The following is a 16,534-nucleotide window of genomic DNA, read 5'->3' on the forward strand; positions in this document are numbered from 1 at the left end:
CAGGTCACCTGGTGATAAAAGGAGATCAGGTTGGTCAGGCAGGACCTGCCTTTTATGAATTCATCCTGGCTGGGGTCGATTCCCAGATTGTGCTGTGTTACGGCACTTAGGATAATTTGTTCCATAACCTTCCCTGGCACTGAGGTCAGACTGAATGAGGAGAGCCTCACTGTGGCAGCTGCTGGAACTCCTCCTGGAAACATTTCTCCAGACAAAGGAACAGCTGAGCACTGGAGAAGGCGTTTCTTGCATGTCCAGAGATAGGGGAGGAACCAGGGACAGGGACTCTCCAGGTCCCAAATGCAGCATGCGAGCAGGAAGCTTTTGAGTGCACTTTCCTTTCCACTGCAGCTGGGTTTTTTCCTAAAGCCTAGCGGTTTGTTTGGCCTGTCTCCTCCAACCCTCCATCTGGAAAAATAATTCAAACCACAAAAACCCACCGTGGCTGGCGGGAGGGTGCTATGTGGGGAGCACACAGGAGCCGATGTCACCTCCCTGTGGCAGTCCCCGGGCAGCCTCCCCTCAGTGGCACCTGTGCATCTCCACGAGGTGCTGGCACTGCTGGCACTTGATAGAGCAGCACCAGTGGAACCGGGAAGGGAAGGGAAGGGAAGGGAAGGGAAGGGAAGGGAAGGGAAGGGACAAAAGTATCTTTTAAAGCCATGCCAACATGAACAGAAGGAGATCCACTCTGTGGGAAACAAGATGGTTTGGGTCTGTAATTAAATCCCTGAGGCAAAGGGAGGGATGGGATGGGGACCTGTTCTGATCTGCAGGGCTGTGGAGAGGAGAACAGATCTGCCCAGAAGCAGAGGATGTTCAAGGGACCAGATCTGACTGCAGCCCCTGTAGATGTCTTTCTTTGTTGAAGAGGGTCTGGAGGGTCAGGGAAGCCCTTCAGAGCAGAACACAGTAAATTATTTCCTAAATCATAGCTAGGGTCTGTGAGGAAAAGGAGACTGCACAGAAGTGGGTAGGGGAGGCTTGGACCCCCTTCCACATGGGCAGAGCCAGCTCAGGGTAAGCAGTGCAGTGCTGGGCTAGGAAAGACAGCAGGATGCAGACCCCTGTGGGACATGGCTGCCCTGGAGTGCTTGTTGGGATATGAGGGCTGGACTGAGCTCTGCCTAGCCAGGGAGAAGCCCCTGCAGCCAGGCTTGCTCCCAGCCCTTGTTCCTGCCCTTGCCTTCCTCCCAGCTTCACTGTTGTGCAGGTTCATGAGCGCTCGGCTGGAGAAGACATTCTGGCTCCTCTCATGTCTGTCCACGAATGCCTGGGAGAAGGCAATCCCATAAAACAGGTTATCAGAGCAGCCTGACCACTGGAAACCTGCAGAGGGAAAGCGGCCTTGAGACAAGGAAAGAGACGCCCTGGGGATCTCCCAAAGAGCTATGGAGAACGGAGGTGTCTCCTACCCTGGTCCATCTCCCTCATGGACCTCCCCCTCTGCCACCTGCTCCCTGCCACCAGCCTCCTCCCTCACCTTCAGGGGTGACTCTTCGGATGTTGTGGTCACAGCCACACTTGTGCAGCTTGTGGGGCAGGGTGAAGGTTCAGCTGTAGATGGGCTGGAGCCAGGGCCTTATCTCTGCAGGATGAATCCTCTCTAGCCATATCTTAGAGCAGAAATGGGGAAGGGAAGGGGATGTGACCATGTTGTCTGTGAATTGGACATTCCTGCTCCCTGTTCTGGTTTGCACCTCTTCAATCTTACCATCCCTTTCCCTCCATACTCCCAGAGATGCCCCTTCTGCCTTTTGGTTGCCCAGATTCCTTCTTCCACCCTGTTCTCACCCTATTTTCTTTGGACACAGCACCTCCCTAGGTGCCTTTCCAACCCAGGCAGAAAAAGCACAAAGCATACTTACAGACAGGTCACAACAGTGACATTCTGCACATGGATCAGCACCACATACAACCACACCATCTCCATCCTGTCCATGGCAAAACTTCACCATCTTCTGCCCTGGCTCAGCAGCCACCTGAATCCCCTCCTGTGGCTTCCCACAGCTTCTGCCCAACAGTTGCATTCACAGCAGCTCCAGCCCAGAACTACAAAGCAGGGATAGACCCCAGCCCTGAGCAGTGACCATAGGCTGGCCAGGTGTGTCTGCCAGCATCAGAGACCCAGTAGCCCACAGAACCCTGTTGGGTTGGCCCAAGGTTGTCCACACCAGTGCTACAGCTCGGGCAGCATGGTGAGAGCTCTGAGCTAGGGCTCTGGGGCAGGCATCCATCACAGGGAGCTCACTTGGATGGGGACAGCATCCTTGTCACACCCATGGCCTGTGCCATCCTCTCAGCAGGTGATGCGGTTGTCTTCCTCCACAGTCAAGTCACTTCTTCAGCAGGAAGCAGCCCAAGACCTGGTCAGCAGCAGACAGAGCCTTCCATATTAGAAGAACCCAGCAGCACCAAGCACCTCTTGCCAGACCCACCAGCCTGTCACCACTTTGTCACCAAGCCCTTCGGGGAGACAGAGAGTTTCCCTGCAGTGACAGCTCATGGGAGCAGAGAGGGGAAATCCTGCTGCCTCCCTTATCCACGTCTGCTGTTCTTGAAGACACTACCTCATCTGCCCCCTCCAGGCGGGAGATTCCTCTTTTCTACCCTGCTGCCCACACAGCTACAGCAAACAGACACAGCCCAGCTGCTCCCTGGCTCTCTTAACTCTTTCCCTGGCAGGTCTCCCTTCACCTCCCTCATTTTCTTCTCCATGGACCATCCTTCCTTCCTCAAGGACAGTCCTTGCCTTTCTCCTAGGAGGCACAACAGGGTGGCTGCCCCCTTCTCAGTGGGTAGCCCTTTCCTAAGAGCCCCTGGGAGCCCAGGAGAATGTGAGCTGTGTGACCAGGGAGCTGAAATGTCCCAGGACAAAAGCCTGCCATTCCCTCAACCAACCTGGGAAGTGCCAGCTGCTCCCAACCGCCTTGGAAGGTAAAACTCCTCCGCAGCCACAGGTTTCTGCTTTCCTGTCTGAATCATTCAGAAAGTGAAGCAGGGCTGTGGTTCTTCCATAAAGGGATTCACGCCTTTACTCCCACATTTGCCTGCACAGAGAGGTCTGAAGAGCACTGGGGTTTGTCAGTCATCCTTTCAAACCAGAGCAGCCTCTCTCTTGTAGCGTGCATTTCACCTCTTTCCTTGCCTTCCCAACTCCCGGCATCCCTCCTCCTGTTGGGTCCTTGCTCCTGCTTTCTGGAGCCAGCACTCCGGGGTGGCAGGCATGTTGGGATCTGCAGCATCAGGGTGTAGCCTCCAACACACACCCCAGTAATCTGGTCTTACCTGCTGCTCACTCAGACAGCGGTGAGGAAACGCCGGGGGTTGAGCTGCTCTTCCCCACGAGCTGAGCCTCCAAGAGACAGCGAGGGCCAGAGGTGTGAGCCCAGCTGGACAAGGGGACACGGAGTTTGGCTGATGCACCGAGATCCGGCGAGGTGAGTGAACTTGACTGGGTGAGGATGCTGTGGGGCTCACGGGCTGGGCTGAGTGCCACCGTGTCCTCCTCTTTTGCCACATGGAAAAGCCAGGGCTGCCGGGCTCAGCCAGCTGTGTGCTCACGTGTGTGGGGGGCGAGAGCTGCAGGGAGGGGGAGGTTCCCACAGAATGTGTCAGACACTCCTTAGGCAAAGGACACCCCCCGTGGCATATCTGCAAGCTTTTATCAGTAGCAACGCCTTGACGGGAACTGAAGAGACAAAAAGCCGTGAGAACAAAGATCCCAGCAACAGGCGAGGGAGAAAGGGGGTCAGGTTAAAAAAGAGAGGCACTGAAAAGAAGCAGGGTGAGCTCAGTAGTTCGGGCGCTATTGTACCCTCCAAGGATTTATGAGCAGCAGGAACATATATCCCTTGGTGTGTCACTCCCGGAATAAGGAGTCAGCAGCAGCAGAACAAGGGAGGCAGGGAGTGAGAAAATCAAACACCAGCAGGCAGAGGAGGCAGGCAAGGGCTGCAGAGAAAAGGAGCCCCCAGCAACTTCCCAGAGCAGCTGTTCCTGGGGCAGGACAAGTGGGATGAGGAGTATCACCATGACTCGTGTCTTCTTCCAGGTGTGCTGAGGCTGGCAAAGCAGAAATAGGACTCGAAGCAACAGAGTGCCAGATGGGCTTTGCACAAAGTCAGCTCCCTTCCCAGCTACACGTGGCACTGCCAGGTCACAGATGCCCTGGTAAATCAGCCCTTGTACTTTCATAGCACTCTGCCTCCTGCAGCCTTGAACGCCAGGGACTGATGTTTGTGGCAAACATGCCTTTGCTTGCCACAGACAACGACACCTCTTCAGAGCCTGGTTCTTTCTGGGGCCCTGCCACATGCCAGCGGTGCACATCTGGGCCCCCAGGCAAGAGTTAACTCCCAAAGCACCCAAGCCCATGGGAGTGACAGGACTCCAAGTCTTTGTGCTGGCTAGCAATTAAATTAACTCTGCTCTCACTTCCCATATTTCACTTCTACCTCCTGTTTAGCAGTGTTTTGGGGAGAGGGTTTTTTTTCCTCTGTCAGTGCTGGGGGTGGCTGAATTAGCAAGACAAGCAAGTATTTGGCACTATGACTCAGGGCAGGTCTCCTCAGTTGCAAGGACACCTGGGTACTGCTTCTCTCATGATTGCATTTGCTGTTGTAGGATGTGGTTTAGCTTATCAGCTTTTGATAACAAAGTTCGAGCTTTTTAGCCAGGCAGAAGTGCATCAGGAAGTGAGAAAGGAGAAGAGACAAACTGCAGCATGCCAGATGTAGAATCAGCCGTCGCGTGGTAGGGGCCAGCTGTGATTTGGGTGAAGAGCCTGCCTGGTTCTGTTTTGATCCAAGCTGCTTTGCAGGTTTGGTGCCCGGATTGAGACCTCTGCCGTGGCAGCGATCACCAGCCACCAACCACGTCCACACTTGGCCCTTCTCCAGCAGTGAGGTAAGGCAGATGGGAACATCTGGAGAGCTGGATGGTCTGGCACCGTGGGCACTGGTCCCTGTGAGCTGCTGGGCACGTGCTGCCAGACCTGGGACACAGGGTGCTGGGGGACATCTGCCCCTCTGCAGCTGCCCCGTGGACCTAGAGGTGCAAGGCACATCTCTGTGTTTATTCAAACTGAGGCTTCCTTTGGGATCCTGGGATATTAAAAGCATGGGCAGCCTGCAGAGCCTACTTGCCAAGGTGCCCCTCCTCCACGGGGCTCTCAGGAGATGAAGGGGGTAACACTGCTAAGGAGTAGGTGATAGCAGTGGGATCAAACCTCATGAGTTAAATACAGAGGTCTCAGATTTTATATCATGTATCTTTTGTTAAAAACAAGCCATCCTAATTCTTGAATGTCTTCGAGGTTGTAATCACAAAAATCTAATTTCTAGGAAAAATAAAAGAAAAAAAGGGTAGGAAAAAAGATGAAAAGTGGGGCTTAAATATCACTAACAGCAGGTAGAAAACATCCACACTGATGAAAAAAATATATCTCAAATTTCTAGAATAAAATTGGGTTGTTTTTCTGAGGTCTGACACTTTTTGTTGTTTCCTCTTTAGTTTCAGATTTAGTAAACGAGGTCATGTGGTTTGTGTTTTAACTTCTGCACCCCAATGCCACATTTGCTCTCTGCATCCCCAGAGTAGCCCCAAAACTCCCCATGGTTTTAGTGGCAAGCCACTTACAGGGAGATTGACCCTGCAGCATGCTAAGCAGTATTGTTCTGTCTTTCTTTTTCTACTTCATTTCTCAGCCCCATATGCAGATTCTTCATCATTTTTGTGGTGCTTGGAGGCAGTGACTCTCAGTAAGACAGTGCCAGGAGAGAGGATTCCCAGGACCAGGCAGCAAGATCCAAGGCACACATTCCATCTCAGGGCATGGCTGCCTGTTTTGGCCCCTGTATGCAAGTACATCTAGGGCTTCTCACCCCCCAAAGAAAAATATCAAAATCCCATGGATTTTGCAAGTCATAGTCTTGGTAGTTGATGGTATTCAGGGGCTCAAATTGAAGAGGCAAAAAATTGCTTTCTCTACCTCCTGGGACACATAAGGTCAGTCACCAAACAGAAAGTTTCTTTAGGACTTAAAGAGTATCTTGTTGTAAGGAGAGGGATTATTCAGCTGTGCTACCACTGCCTCCTCACACAGCTGGTGGCTTGAGACCTCTTGGCAGCTTTTGAGCTTTTGTACAGAGCGATGAGCATTTGAGGTTCTTTTAGAGGCAGCCACAAGGAACATGCCCTTTGGCTCTCAGACATTAACCAACAAGGATAATCTGTGTCCATGCTGCCAGCCTGCTTTACCTACCCATGGCTTTTCTTTTTAGAGAGGGACAGTCAAAACAGAACCTCCAGAGCTCAGTGGAGAAACTTTCCGCTCCCACACTTCATCTTTCCAATGACTGTGTCTGCATAAATCTCCTTTCAGATCTCTGAGATCTTGGTCACAGTATCTGTTATGACAAGTTTGAGACTACCAGCTTAGATTCCATACCAACACCACAGCAGACTCTTCTGTGTGTTTCCATCTACCCACACACAAAAAAATCCCCTCAAAAACCCCAATCTATCTTCTGCTCTCAGTGATCTTTGCTTCCAGTTTAGATCTCTGCTGTTCAGTGTCTTGAAGGCTGAAAGTCTAGAGAGTGTAAGGAATGACCACTCAGAAAAGAGAGAAAAGGTGATGGTGGGCAAAAAATAGAACTAGTTTCTTTCACTGGTATTCATGGCATGAAAGCCTGGGAAATTTCCACAGTAGAAGCTCTCTTTACAGGAAAATTCATCAAAGGACTATCTCTGGTCAAAACAGTAGTAGGAACAGCCACAGAGCAGCAAGATGAACTAAACAGTGTCTAAAACCACACAGCTCCTACCCCAGAGGTCCAAAAAGAACTGAAGGGTGGAAGACCTGACTAATTGTGTTATAGAAACATTTGCTTAAAACAGCTCTTAAAGGCTCACTAGCAGACTCAATTTGAGAAAAGGTTCTTGGGGGGTTTCAGACCAGGGAGCTTGATGTTTTTGCTGAACAAATTGCTAGAAGCTATAATAAAAGAAAAAATCAATTGGCACGCAGTCACATTTAATTACTGAGGGAAAGTCATCATGGCTTTTACAAAGGGATGCTGTTCCCACACTCTTTCCTTAAAGGACTCAAAAAGCATGTGAACAGTGGCCCATGTGGATTACCAGAAGGCTTTCAAAGATGGTCTCACCAATGGCACTTAAAAAAATTAAAGAAAAGGTTCCTACCTGGATAAAAAGTGCCTAAAAGAAGGGACAGAGAATGAAGGTAGATGCTTGTTTTTCTCAGTGGAGTTAAAAGACACCTGTGCTGGAGCTTGGACTGTTTGACTTATTCATGAGGGATGAATAATAAAATACCAAATCTGTTGGAGACATAAAATTATTCAAGTTAAAAAAGATGAGGGTTGGATGCAAAGAACTGCAGAGCATACAAAAAGTGTGAGTGACTGGACTTCAACTAACAGCTGAAATTTTATCTAGCAAAGTGATGGGGAAAAGCAAACTGAACTGACCATTACCACTTGCAAATGAGATCTATGCCTATGCAGCTCAGTGCATCCACATCATCTTCACTGTGTGTTTTCAGCACCCCAGCACAGGGCTCACAAAGGCTGTAGCAGAAGAGGAAGGGTGCTGAAGAGGCAACAAGTATGTTCAAAGGTACAGAACAGCTTCTCTGTGAAGGACCCTTTTGCCCAAAAAAAAAAAAGTTTCTGAGCAGGAATACAGTAGACATTTGTAATATTATCAGCCATGAAATGAAGGTGAATAGGGATGTATTTTGCCCTGTCTTTTCCAGCACTAAAGCTATGAGCTGAGTCTAGCAAGTGGTGAATCAAAGATGGGTACATGGAAATGATTCTTCACCTGAGGCACAAGTAAGCTGTGGAACTCCTTGGTACTCCTGGCACTGGATGATGTAGATGGTAAATTTTACATCAACGCAAAAAGCAACTGAAAAAAGGCAATGAAATAAAAGTTCCCTGAGGACTACTGAATACAACTAGGTCACCTGTGGTTCAGGAAATTCCTGGGCTACAATTTGTGCTGGAAGCAGGAAGACAGCTTGAGGCAGTGTAACTGCATGATTGTACTGTTCTTAGCATAATCCCATCACCATCCACTATTTGACATGGAATACTAGTTGCAGATAGCCTCACAAAGCATAGACTGTGCTTACATATTATATTCTCTAGATCTGTTTATTGAATACCTCTTGACAGCTTGAAAAAACCAGATTGTCTGTAGAGATAAGTCCTTTTCACCTGACATCTGGCTGGTCTAAGTATATGTGTTACAGCAGGTCATGGTCTGTCACTAAGTCTCAGTCTCAATATCTTTGAGATATCAGACTAAGATAAAGGTCTGATCAGTCTGTTCAGTCTGCAGTTCATTGCAGGGTTTTGGCTCTAGCAAAAGCTGACATATTGTCATGGAATCATAGAATCACAGAATATACTGAGTTGGAGGGGACCCACAGGGATAATTGAGTCCAACTCCTGGCCTGCACAGGACACCCCAAAAATCACACTGTGTGCCTGAGAGCATTGTCCAAACACTTCTTGAGCCCTTGTCAAGCTCTTGCCACTGCCCTGGGGAGCCTGTTCCAGTGCCCAACCACCCTTTGGGTAAAGAACCTGTTCTAATATCCAATCCAAACCCTCCCTGATACAACTTCAGGCCATTTCCTCAGGTCCTGTCACTGGTCACCACAGAGAAGAGATCAGTGCCTGCCCCTTGTCTTTCCCTCACAAGGAAGTTGTGGACCACAACGAGGTTTCCCCTCAGTCTCCTCTTCTCCAGGCTGAGCAGACCCAGTGACCTCAGCTGCTCCTCACAAGGCTTCCCCTCCAGACTCTTCACCATCCTCATGGTTCTCCTTTGGACATTCTCTTATAGCTCAGTGTCTTTTTTACATTGTGGTGCCCAAAACTGCACACATGACTCAAGGTGAGGCTGCACTGCTGCAAAGCAAAGCAGGACAATCATCTCCTCTGACCACTGGTGATGCTTCTCCTTGAGATTTTTTTGAAGCATTTAAACATTTCACTCGAAACCAACATTCTTGCACATTTGCCTTGTCTTGCTAGATTATCTAGTACTTTAAACTTGCACAAGACTTCATGCAAAGTATTCATCCACCCAGAAAAGTAGAATCTACTCAGATATAGCTTGATAAACCAGTACAAGTTTCTCTAAGAAACCTGTCTTGATGATGGATCTGCCCAACAACACAAAAGGATGGGCAAGTTAGTAGTTGTCTACACTCTTATAGTAGATTTCCACTTCCATTGTTTAACATATTGTTACCAGAATGATCCTTTTCCGATCTATGAGGTCAGCACATGCTTCTGTCTGCAGCAGATTTTCTCTGGATCTGTGCATTGCCACACAATGCCATCCAGAAGGTCTGACATGCTTGTCATGCTTGTCAAGATGCTGAGTAATATCAACCTCATGTAAAGATATTCTCTGGACAGAAAATTCTACTTTTATTTTAAAGTAAATTCCAATCTACACGGACTTTGTGAGGGAATCCCCATTTAACCCCTGAAAACAGCTGTGGGGAGCTGTGTTACACCAATCCCTGCTCCAGTGTGGGTGCTTTCCACAGGGTGCAGTTCTTCAGGAACAGACTGCTCCAGCATGGGTTCACCATGGTTTTCTCCAGGGGAAACAGAGGAATCTCTGCTCTGGTGCCTGGAGCACCTAATTCCCCTCCTTCTTCACTGACCTTGGTGTCTGCAGAGCTGTTTCTATCACATATTCTCACTTCTCTGGCTGCAATTGCTGTCTCACGGTAACTTCCCCTTTCTTAAATGCATCATCCCAGAGTCTCCACCACCATCACTGATGAGCTCAGCCTTGGCCAGTGGCATATCCATCCTGGAACTGGCTGTATCAGACACAGAGGACATTTCTGGCATTCTCTCACACAACTACACCTGTAGCCCTCTCAGCTACCAAAACCTTGCCAGGCTAAGGCAATGCAGGGAGGCTCCCTTATGTGGCTGAGTGTGTTTGTGGGGTGTGGGCTGCTTCAAGCTTTAAGGTGTTATAAGCAGCAGAATGCAGACATGCAATCCAAATAAGCACCACTGGTCCCATGCAAGTAAGGACACCAAAGGAACTGTATGAATGTAAGCAACATTTTCTTACGTGTGTGTTGTTTCACGTAAGAAAAGGAGCTTGGGTGGAGTCAGGTATAACTGTGCTATAATTTATTTTATCTGAAATGGATGTACAAAGTCCTGTTTCTCTGATATAAAACAGAACTATGCAGTTTTTAAGTTCCTTCCAGTCAGCATTTTTCCTTCAAAATGCTGCTCTCTTCTTTTTATTTTTCTTTCTCAGGAGCTACCTCAACCACTTCCCCTGCATGCTTGTGGTGTCCCTTTCTTGTATTCGTGTGCTCTCAGCAGTGATCAAAGCAAAGTGCATTTTCTGGGGCTGAGTGATAAATGATTCTGTACAACAACCACCTTCTCTGTGCTCTGTCTTATTCTGCCATGTAATTACTCGCTTTTCTAGTGTCCATTTTCCCTTGTCTTTTGGTTTCTTTGTGAGCTCTTGCCGCAGAATCCACCATGGTAGGATTTTAACATTTCAAGATATTTCCTCCTCTAACTTAAACCCTTCTGTCTTGGTCTTCCACTGTGACCAGGAATTGTACTGACAGCTGGCAATGATCCTCCACCGCCTTAGCACCTCATAACCACTGGAAAGAACTGAGGGAGAAGCAGAACTGCTGAACTAGACACAGAAGCAGACTCTACATTACCATCCCTGCCAGATGACCACAGACCAGCAATCCATAGCAGCGCCAGCCAAGAGAGATATTGCCCATCTGCTTCCCAGCTGCAGATGACAGGAATGACCTGCCCAAGGCTTCCCTCAGTGCTCTTCTTTGTGCCTCCTTAGCGCACCAACAGGCTCAGCCATCCCAGCAAGACATCCCCTGATCTATGCTGGGCATGTCAGCATCCAATACATCTCAGACATGCAAGGATTACACCTTCAACCACCACCTCCTCATGCCTGGCTACATCCTGATATTCGTTACAGGCTTGATACTGAATGTGATAGCCCTGTGGATATTTGTCCGATACCTGCGCCTGAAGTCTGTAGTGATGATCTACATGGTGAACCTGGCCATAAGTGACCTCAGCTTCACACTCCCTCTGCCACTGCGACTCTACTACTATTCCAACCACCACTGGCCCTTTGGCAGCATCCTGTGCCAGGTCTCTGGCTCTGTCTTCCAGATCAACATGTACGGTAGCTGCCTCTTCCTCATGTGCATCAACCTGGATCGCTATGTTGCCATTGTCCACCCGCTTCGCTGGCGGCACCTGCGGCGCCCCAAGGTGGCCAAACTCCTCTGCCTGGTCGTCTGGTTTGTGATCTTCTTGGGCTCTATCCCCACAGCCATAGTCCACAAGCAAAACCACTGTCAAGTACAGAACCAGACCATTTATCTGTGCTTTGAAAGCTTTAGTGACAACATGTGGCAGAATAACCTCTTCCCCCTGGTAATCCTGGCTGAAATCTTGGGGTTTCTCCTGCCTCTCAGCTCTGTGACATACTGCTCAATTCGGATCTTTCAGGAGCTCTGCCAGCCCAGCCAGACAAAGACCCTACGACAGCAGAAAACTGTCCGTCTCCTCTTGGTCAATCTGGTCATCTTCATTATCTGCTTTGTGCCCTACAACACTACCCTGGCAGTTTATGGGATGATAAAGGCCCGGGTGATAAAGGTTGAGAAGGAAACCCAGGCCTCCGTGCGCCAAACGTTAATTATAACGATGATGCTGGCCAGCATGAACTGCACGCTGGACCCCTTGATCTACTACTTTAGCACTGAGGGTTTCCGTAACACCTTCAAGAAACTGCGGCGGGGACAAGCCTGGGACTCAGAGATGGGGACACTTAAGCATCAGGTTGTGGACAGTAAGTCAACCCGAGACCACGCTGTCTCTAAAGTAAAACTGTTCCCATCTGAAAACTTTATCCATCCCAAGGAATCTTCGCCATCACTCCCTACTGCAGTATTTCTAAATGGCCCTATTGAGGATTCGGAAATTTAAGCCCAGGAAAGCCATACCATTGCAGATACACCCATGCAATAACTACAGCAAGCCTGTGGGATCCAGTAAACTGTTTGAGGGAGCACAGCAGACTGTCTGTGGGTGAACGTGATAATGCAAAGTTGAAGGATGGAAGGTTGCTTTGAATAAACAGAGATGCCTTGGTGACATGGTCATACCTGACTTTTGGTACCGGAAACATAGTGGGGAAAAAGGATTTGAAACAAACTTAGTATGTCTAGGTCTGGCCAGCATAAATTCCTATAGCAAGTCCATCCTGTCTGAGAAGCTCCTGGCTGCACTGTAGCGTGGGGCAGTTCTGGGGATCATCAGAACTCAGATATGGTAAACTCGCTGCTGACAAAGTGAATTTACTAGCAATGGCTAAGGAAAACCTTTGACCAGATGTTTCAATTTGAGTCCAGCTTAGGACACCTAAATGAGTATCTTAATTTTCCAAAAGAACTGAAGCGTTTAGCAAGCTTTGTCGGGGTCAAGGACAATAGCTGAGTTTTCAGTAATCTTGCAGAAAATAGGTTCCTCATTGCAAAGAAAATCACCAACCTTAGCAAAACAGTCTTCAGGAGGTTTGTCAAATGTACAGCTGTACACACACACGTGGCACAATGGCTACACATTTGCCTAAAGCAAAGTGGCCTGGGAAACACTAGCATACTTTAAAAAACTACATTCCCAATAGCCACAGAAAAAAAGAGAGGATACCAATATTGTCATCATGTCAGAAGCTCATGCTGACATTAGTGCTGTGCATTCTCCTGTTGCTGGGCCCTATATAGGATGATTGATTTCAGGTCTGAGTGATTCTTACTGCTGAAAAGGAATGATGTCACAGAATGAGGCTGAGGTGAAACATATTTGCTTGCACTGTTTGTATATGCTTTTTCAGCCCTATAAATCTCCCCAGAGGTGAGATCTAGCTGTACACAGGCAGTGCCAGAAGCCCCAGTTTTTCACTCCTACTGATGGCCAAGGGTTGCCTTTCCAATTGCACTGAAAAACAGCCTCTCTGTGGCTTCCAGTGGGTCTCAGGCTATTCTGGAGTGGATCCATTACAGTGGTTTGGTTTTGGTTTTTTAATGTTAAAGGAAAGGTCAGGGAAAGTGACAAGAAATGCAGTTTATAGTTTTTAGACTTCTCAATAAGCAATAAATCTGGTTTCAAGTTCCTACCTCATGACTGCTGTGGGAATAAATGTATTGTAATACATCATGGGTTTGTGTTATGAGATGCTGGGTTTTAAATCCATTTTTCCAGTCTCCCTTGAAGATCCTCTCTTTTACTAGAGACAACTGCAGAAGTGCATCTTCAAGAAGACCTGTAGAGGATGATGAGCCTCTCCACAGAGACATCCTTTTGTCACAGCCTGCCTGTGAGACACACACCCTAAGTAAGCCAGCTCTGTCCCCTTGCTAAGCCAGTGCATTACCATCAGACCAGCCTTGAAATCCATCTATAGATGAAGAACATTTAATGGTGCCCAAGAGATGCAGGGAGAGAGGTGGAAGAGGGCTTGCAGGGCAGTAGGTATTTCTATTTTAAAAACTCAGTATGCCATGAATCATTTGTGACATAGTGCAGCTAGAGAGGAAACAGAGCTGTGTGCATCTCTTCTGCTACCCTTTTGTCCTGGAATTTATGGGATAACAGAGTGATATTAGAGCAAATGCACTGCTGTCCATTTTCAAACCTTCCCTCACCTTCCTCCTTATTACACCCCTTTCCTTGTTCCTGTCCCTTTCTCCTTTCCCTAATCTAATGCACCAGGCACCTAAGCATCAGTACAATGTCTTCACAGCTACATTTTCTTCCCTGCCCAGAGAAATTGATTTTTTTTTCTTTCCTTTTAATTTGGCTAGAGTGCTGTTTGAAAGATTTGGCTGGGAAGGGACCTCTGGAGGTCTCTACCTGGACTGCCTGCTCACAGCAGGTTGCTGGGGGCAGTGAGGGCTGGCAGCTCCCTAAAGGAATATAACAGCTGAGAGCCAGGCATGGTAACAAGGCAGACAGAGGAAGAGGCTTAGCAAGGGAACAAAGGCAGGTACAGGCAGATAACTAGGTTCAACTGAGAATCCAGATCATCAGACAAGCTTGTGGTGATGAGGCAGGTCCAAGGTCAAACTAAGAAGTCAAGTCAGCATGAGAATGAGCCCAGAACCAGGGTGAGCCACGGTCCAAAGATCCCCTGCCGAATCCATCGTGACAAGGCAGGTCCTAGGTCAAGCCAGGAAGTCTATCCATGGGTCTAGATCCACGGAGTGCACGGTCAGGCACAGGCCAGCCTCCTCAGGCAGGAGCCAAGGGCAGGAGCACAAGCTTAAACACAGCTCCTGAGGCAGGGGCTCAGTCCTGGCTGAGGCTCCAGCAGAGCTTTCTGGAAACTTTCCCCAAAGTCACCAGAGGGAAGAGGCTGCCCTCAGCTCCACTGCCTCTGACCTGTCCCCAGGCTCGTACAGCCAAAGCCCCAGGAGCAGAGAGGATGTACTTGGGACCCCAAGGTAGTTCAGGTTGCTCAGAGCCTTGTCCACGTGTCTTCTGCACACCTCCAAGGATGGTGATTACTCAGCTTCCTGAGGTACCCACACCAGTGCTGAAACAAGCCCTGGGGAGAGGCTTTTCCTTTTCCTGCTCACCAGGATTGTTGCAAGTCATGGCTGTTGTGCTTTCTCGGGGCCACTACGAGCAGAGTCTGGCTCTGTCTTCTCTTGGCAAGCTTGCCAAGTATGAATGAAATGTCAGCTGGCAGATGCCACTCCTTCAGAAGAGGCTGCTCCTCTGCTGCAGTTACAGTATCCTCCACAACACATAACACACAGCTTCTCAGAAAGCACATCAGAAAACACGGTCTTTTTTTGCAGCTTCATTCCTGAAAATAGTGGAACTATTTTTACCTGGAACATCTCATAAATATTCCACCTCCAGCAGAGGAAATTTTAGCTAAAATATTTTGACTTGATTATAAATAACTGAAAACTGATCTCTTAATGAATCTCATCAACCAGTTTAACAATAAAAAGGGCTGCTGGTCATGTAACATGCAGCAGAAAAGTTCCTGACTTTGGGTTTCTGAAGACTTTGCTTAATTGTTATATATAGACAGTGGTGTGCCCAGTGTGGGCTGTTGCGTTTTGTCCTTTGGGTATTCAATCTTTTTCAGCTTGCATTAGTTTTGTTTTATTTTTGAGGATTCTAGTCAAATTTAATCGCTTTGGATTCTGGAGGGGATTTGGGATATTTTTCATGTTTGACAGCGACAATTGGTGTTAACTAAGTCTTCTGCTTCCGCATTCTTGCTTTCGTAAGCTTCAGGGGTTTTTTATTCCATCACATGGTGATAAGGAATAGCACATGTATGTGCTGTCTTTTAGTGAACTGAGTCATTCACTCTTATCTTGCTTTATGGCTTCTTGTTAATCAGCGTGTATAAAAAAAGCCAAACAAACAAATCTGAAAGTCCTAGGGTATGATGGTGTCCAACAATACAAAACCACTTTAAAGCTTGTGTTTAGAACAACAGGAGCTACATGAAGCAATGGTATTCAAAAAGGGAAAGTTAAATGGGAATACAAGATTAGCAAAGCCTTTTCAACCTGTATAGGTGACCCCCTATATCCTACTGTGATAATTCTTGAATTAGTATTCTTGTTAAGTATGTCAGAGGTAAAAGGTGTCATTCACTACTTCCCTGTGCTTTGTGTCATTTGCAGAAGTGAACATTAAACAAATGTCTTCTCATCAAGTAAGACTAAACAAATGAAAGGTCAGAGAGATGGCAAAGGCACACAGAACACTTGTTCTGTATGGATCAGACAGAGTATTTGCAAAAATATACAAATACATTAGGATTTCAAGTCTTTTGACTTGCAGAATGGACATGTCACATGCTTCTGGAAACGGTTCCCTACTTGGATGATATATAAAAGTATTTTGACTAATAATCATGACTATTCATATTAAAATGTATTTTATACTTTCTAGAATCCCTCTGATCCTCTGAGTTCTGTAAGCCAGCTTGAAAAGATGTTTCAGAAGTCCCACAACAAGCCAGACCTTATCTTCAAATTGTTTTTACTACTGTTTTTATTCCTTCCACCACGTACTGGCTGTGTGCCTCCCACCACTAGATGTATCCCTTCAACAAAACATGTATTTTGTATTACAGACGCCCTGAGCAACTTTAGCTGTGCCTCCTTTGAGCATGAGCTTGGGATGTTACCCCCTGCTTTCCACTCCCCCCCTGTTGTTAGGAGATGAAACGGATGTCCTCCAGAGGTCCTTCCAACCTAAATAATTGTATGGTTCTCTGACCTTGTGTTTTAGATGCTGATCTGTTATCCCAGGCATTTTTTCATTATCTTTCCCTCCCAGAGTTGTACTTGCTCGGATTACATTTTGCATACTCCACTTGCCTTCCAGCTGCAGACAGAGTCCTTGATCCTGTGACT

At 47.6% G+C, this 16,534-nt stretch overlaps 1 protein-coding gene across 3 annotated transcripts; it reads left to right on the forward strand.

The window, feature by feature from the left end:
• The first annotated feature begins 3,309 nt into the window (after window positions 1-3,309).
• LPAR5 (lysophosphatidic acid receptor 5) lies at window positions 3,310-16,069 on the forward strand. 3 transcript variants are annotated; one of them, XM_085068944.1, is made up of 4 exons: window positions 3,310-3,440; window positions 4,055-4,173; window positions 4,823-4,908; window positions 10,649-16,069. In XM_085068944.1, exon 4 carries the CDS (start codon window positions 10,950-10,952, stop codon window positions 12,069-12,071), a length of 1,122 nt encoding a protein of 373 aa, XP_084925070.1. In that variant the 5' UTR covers window positions 3,310-3,440; window positions 4,055-4,173; window positions 4,823-4,908; window positions 10,649-10,949; the 3' UTR covers window positions 12,072-16,069. The 3 variants fall into 3 exon arrangements, with proteins under 3 accessions (XP_084925070.1, XP_084925080.1, XP_084925087.1); XM_085068954.1 differs by lacking the exon at window positions 4,055-4,173 and having other exon boundaries at window positions 3,313-3,440; XM_085068961.1 differs by lacking the exons at window positions 3,310-3,440; window positions 4,055-4,173 and adding an exon at window positions 4,442-4,755.
• The last annotated feature ends 465 nt before the right edge of the window (window positions 16,070-16,534 follow it).

Source organism: Lichenostomus cassidix, chromosome 1 (assembly GCF_008360975.1).
Source record: "Lichenostomus cassidix isolate B80296 chromosome 1, HeHo_3.0, whole genome shotgun sequence".
NCBI lineage: Eukaryota > Metazoa > Chordata > Aves > Passeriformes > Meliphagidae > Lichenostomus > Lichenostomus cassidix.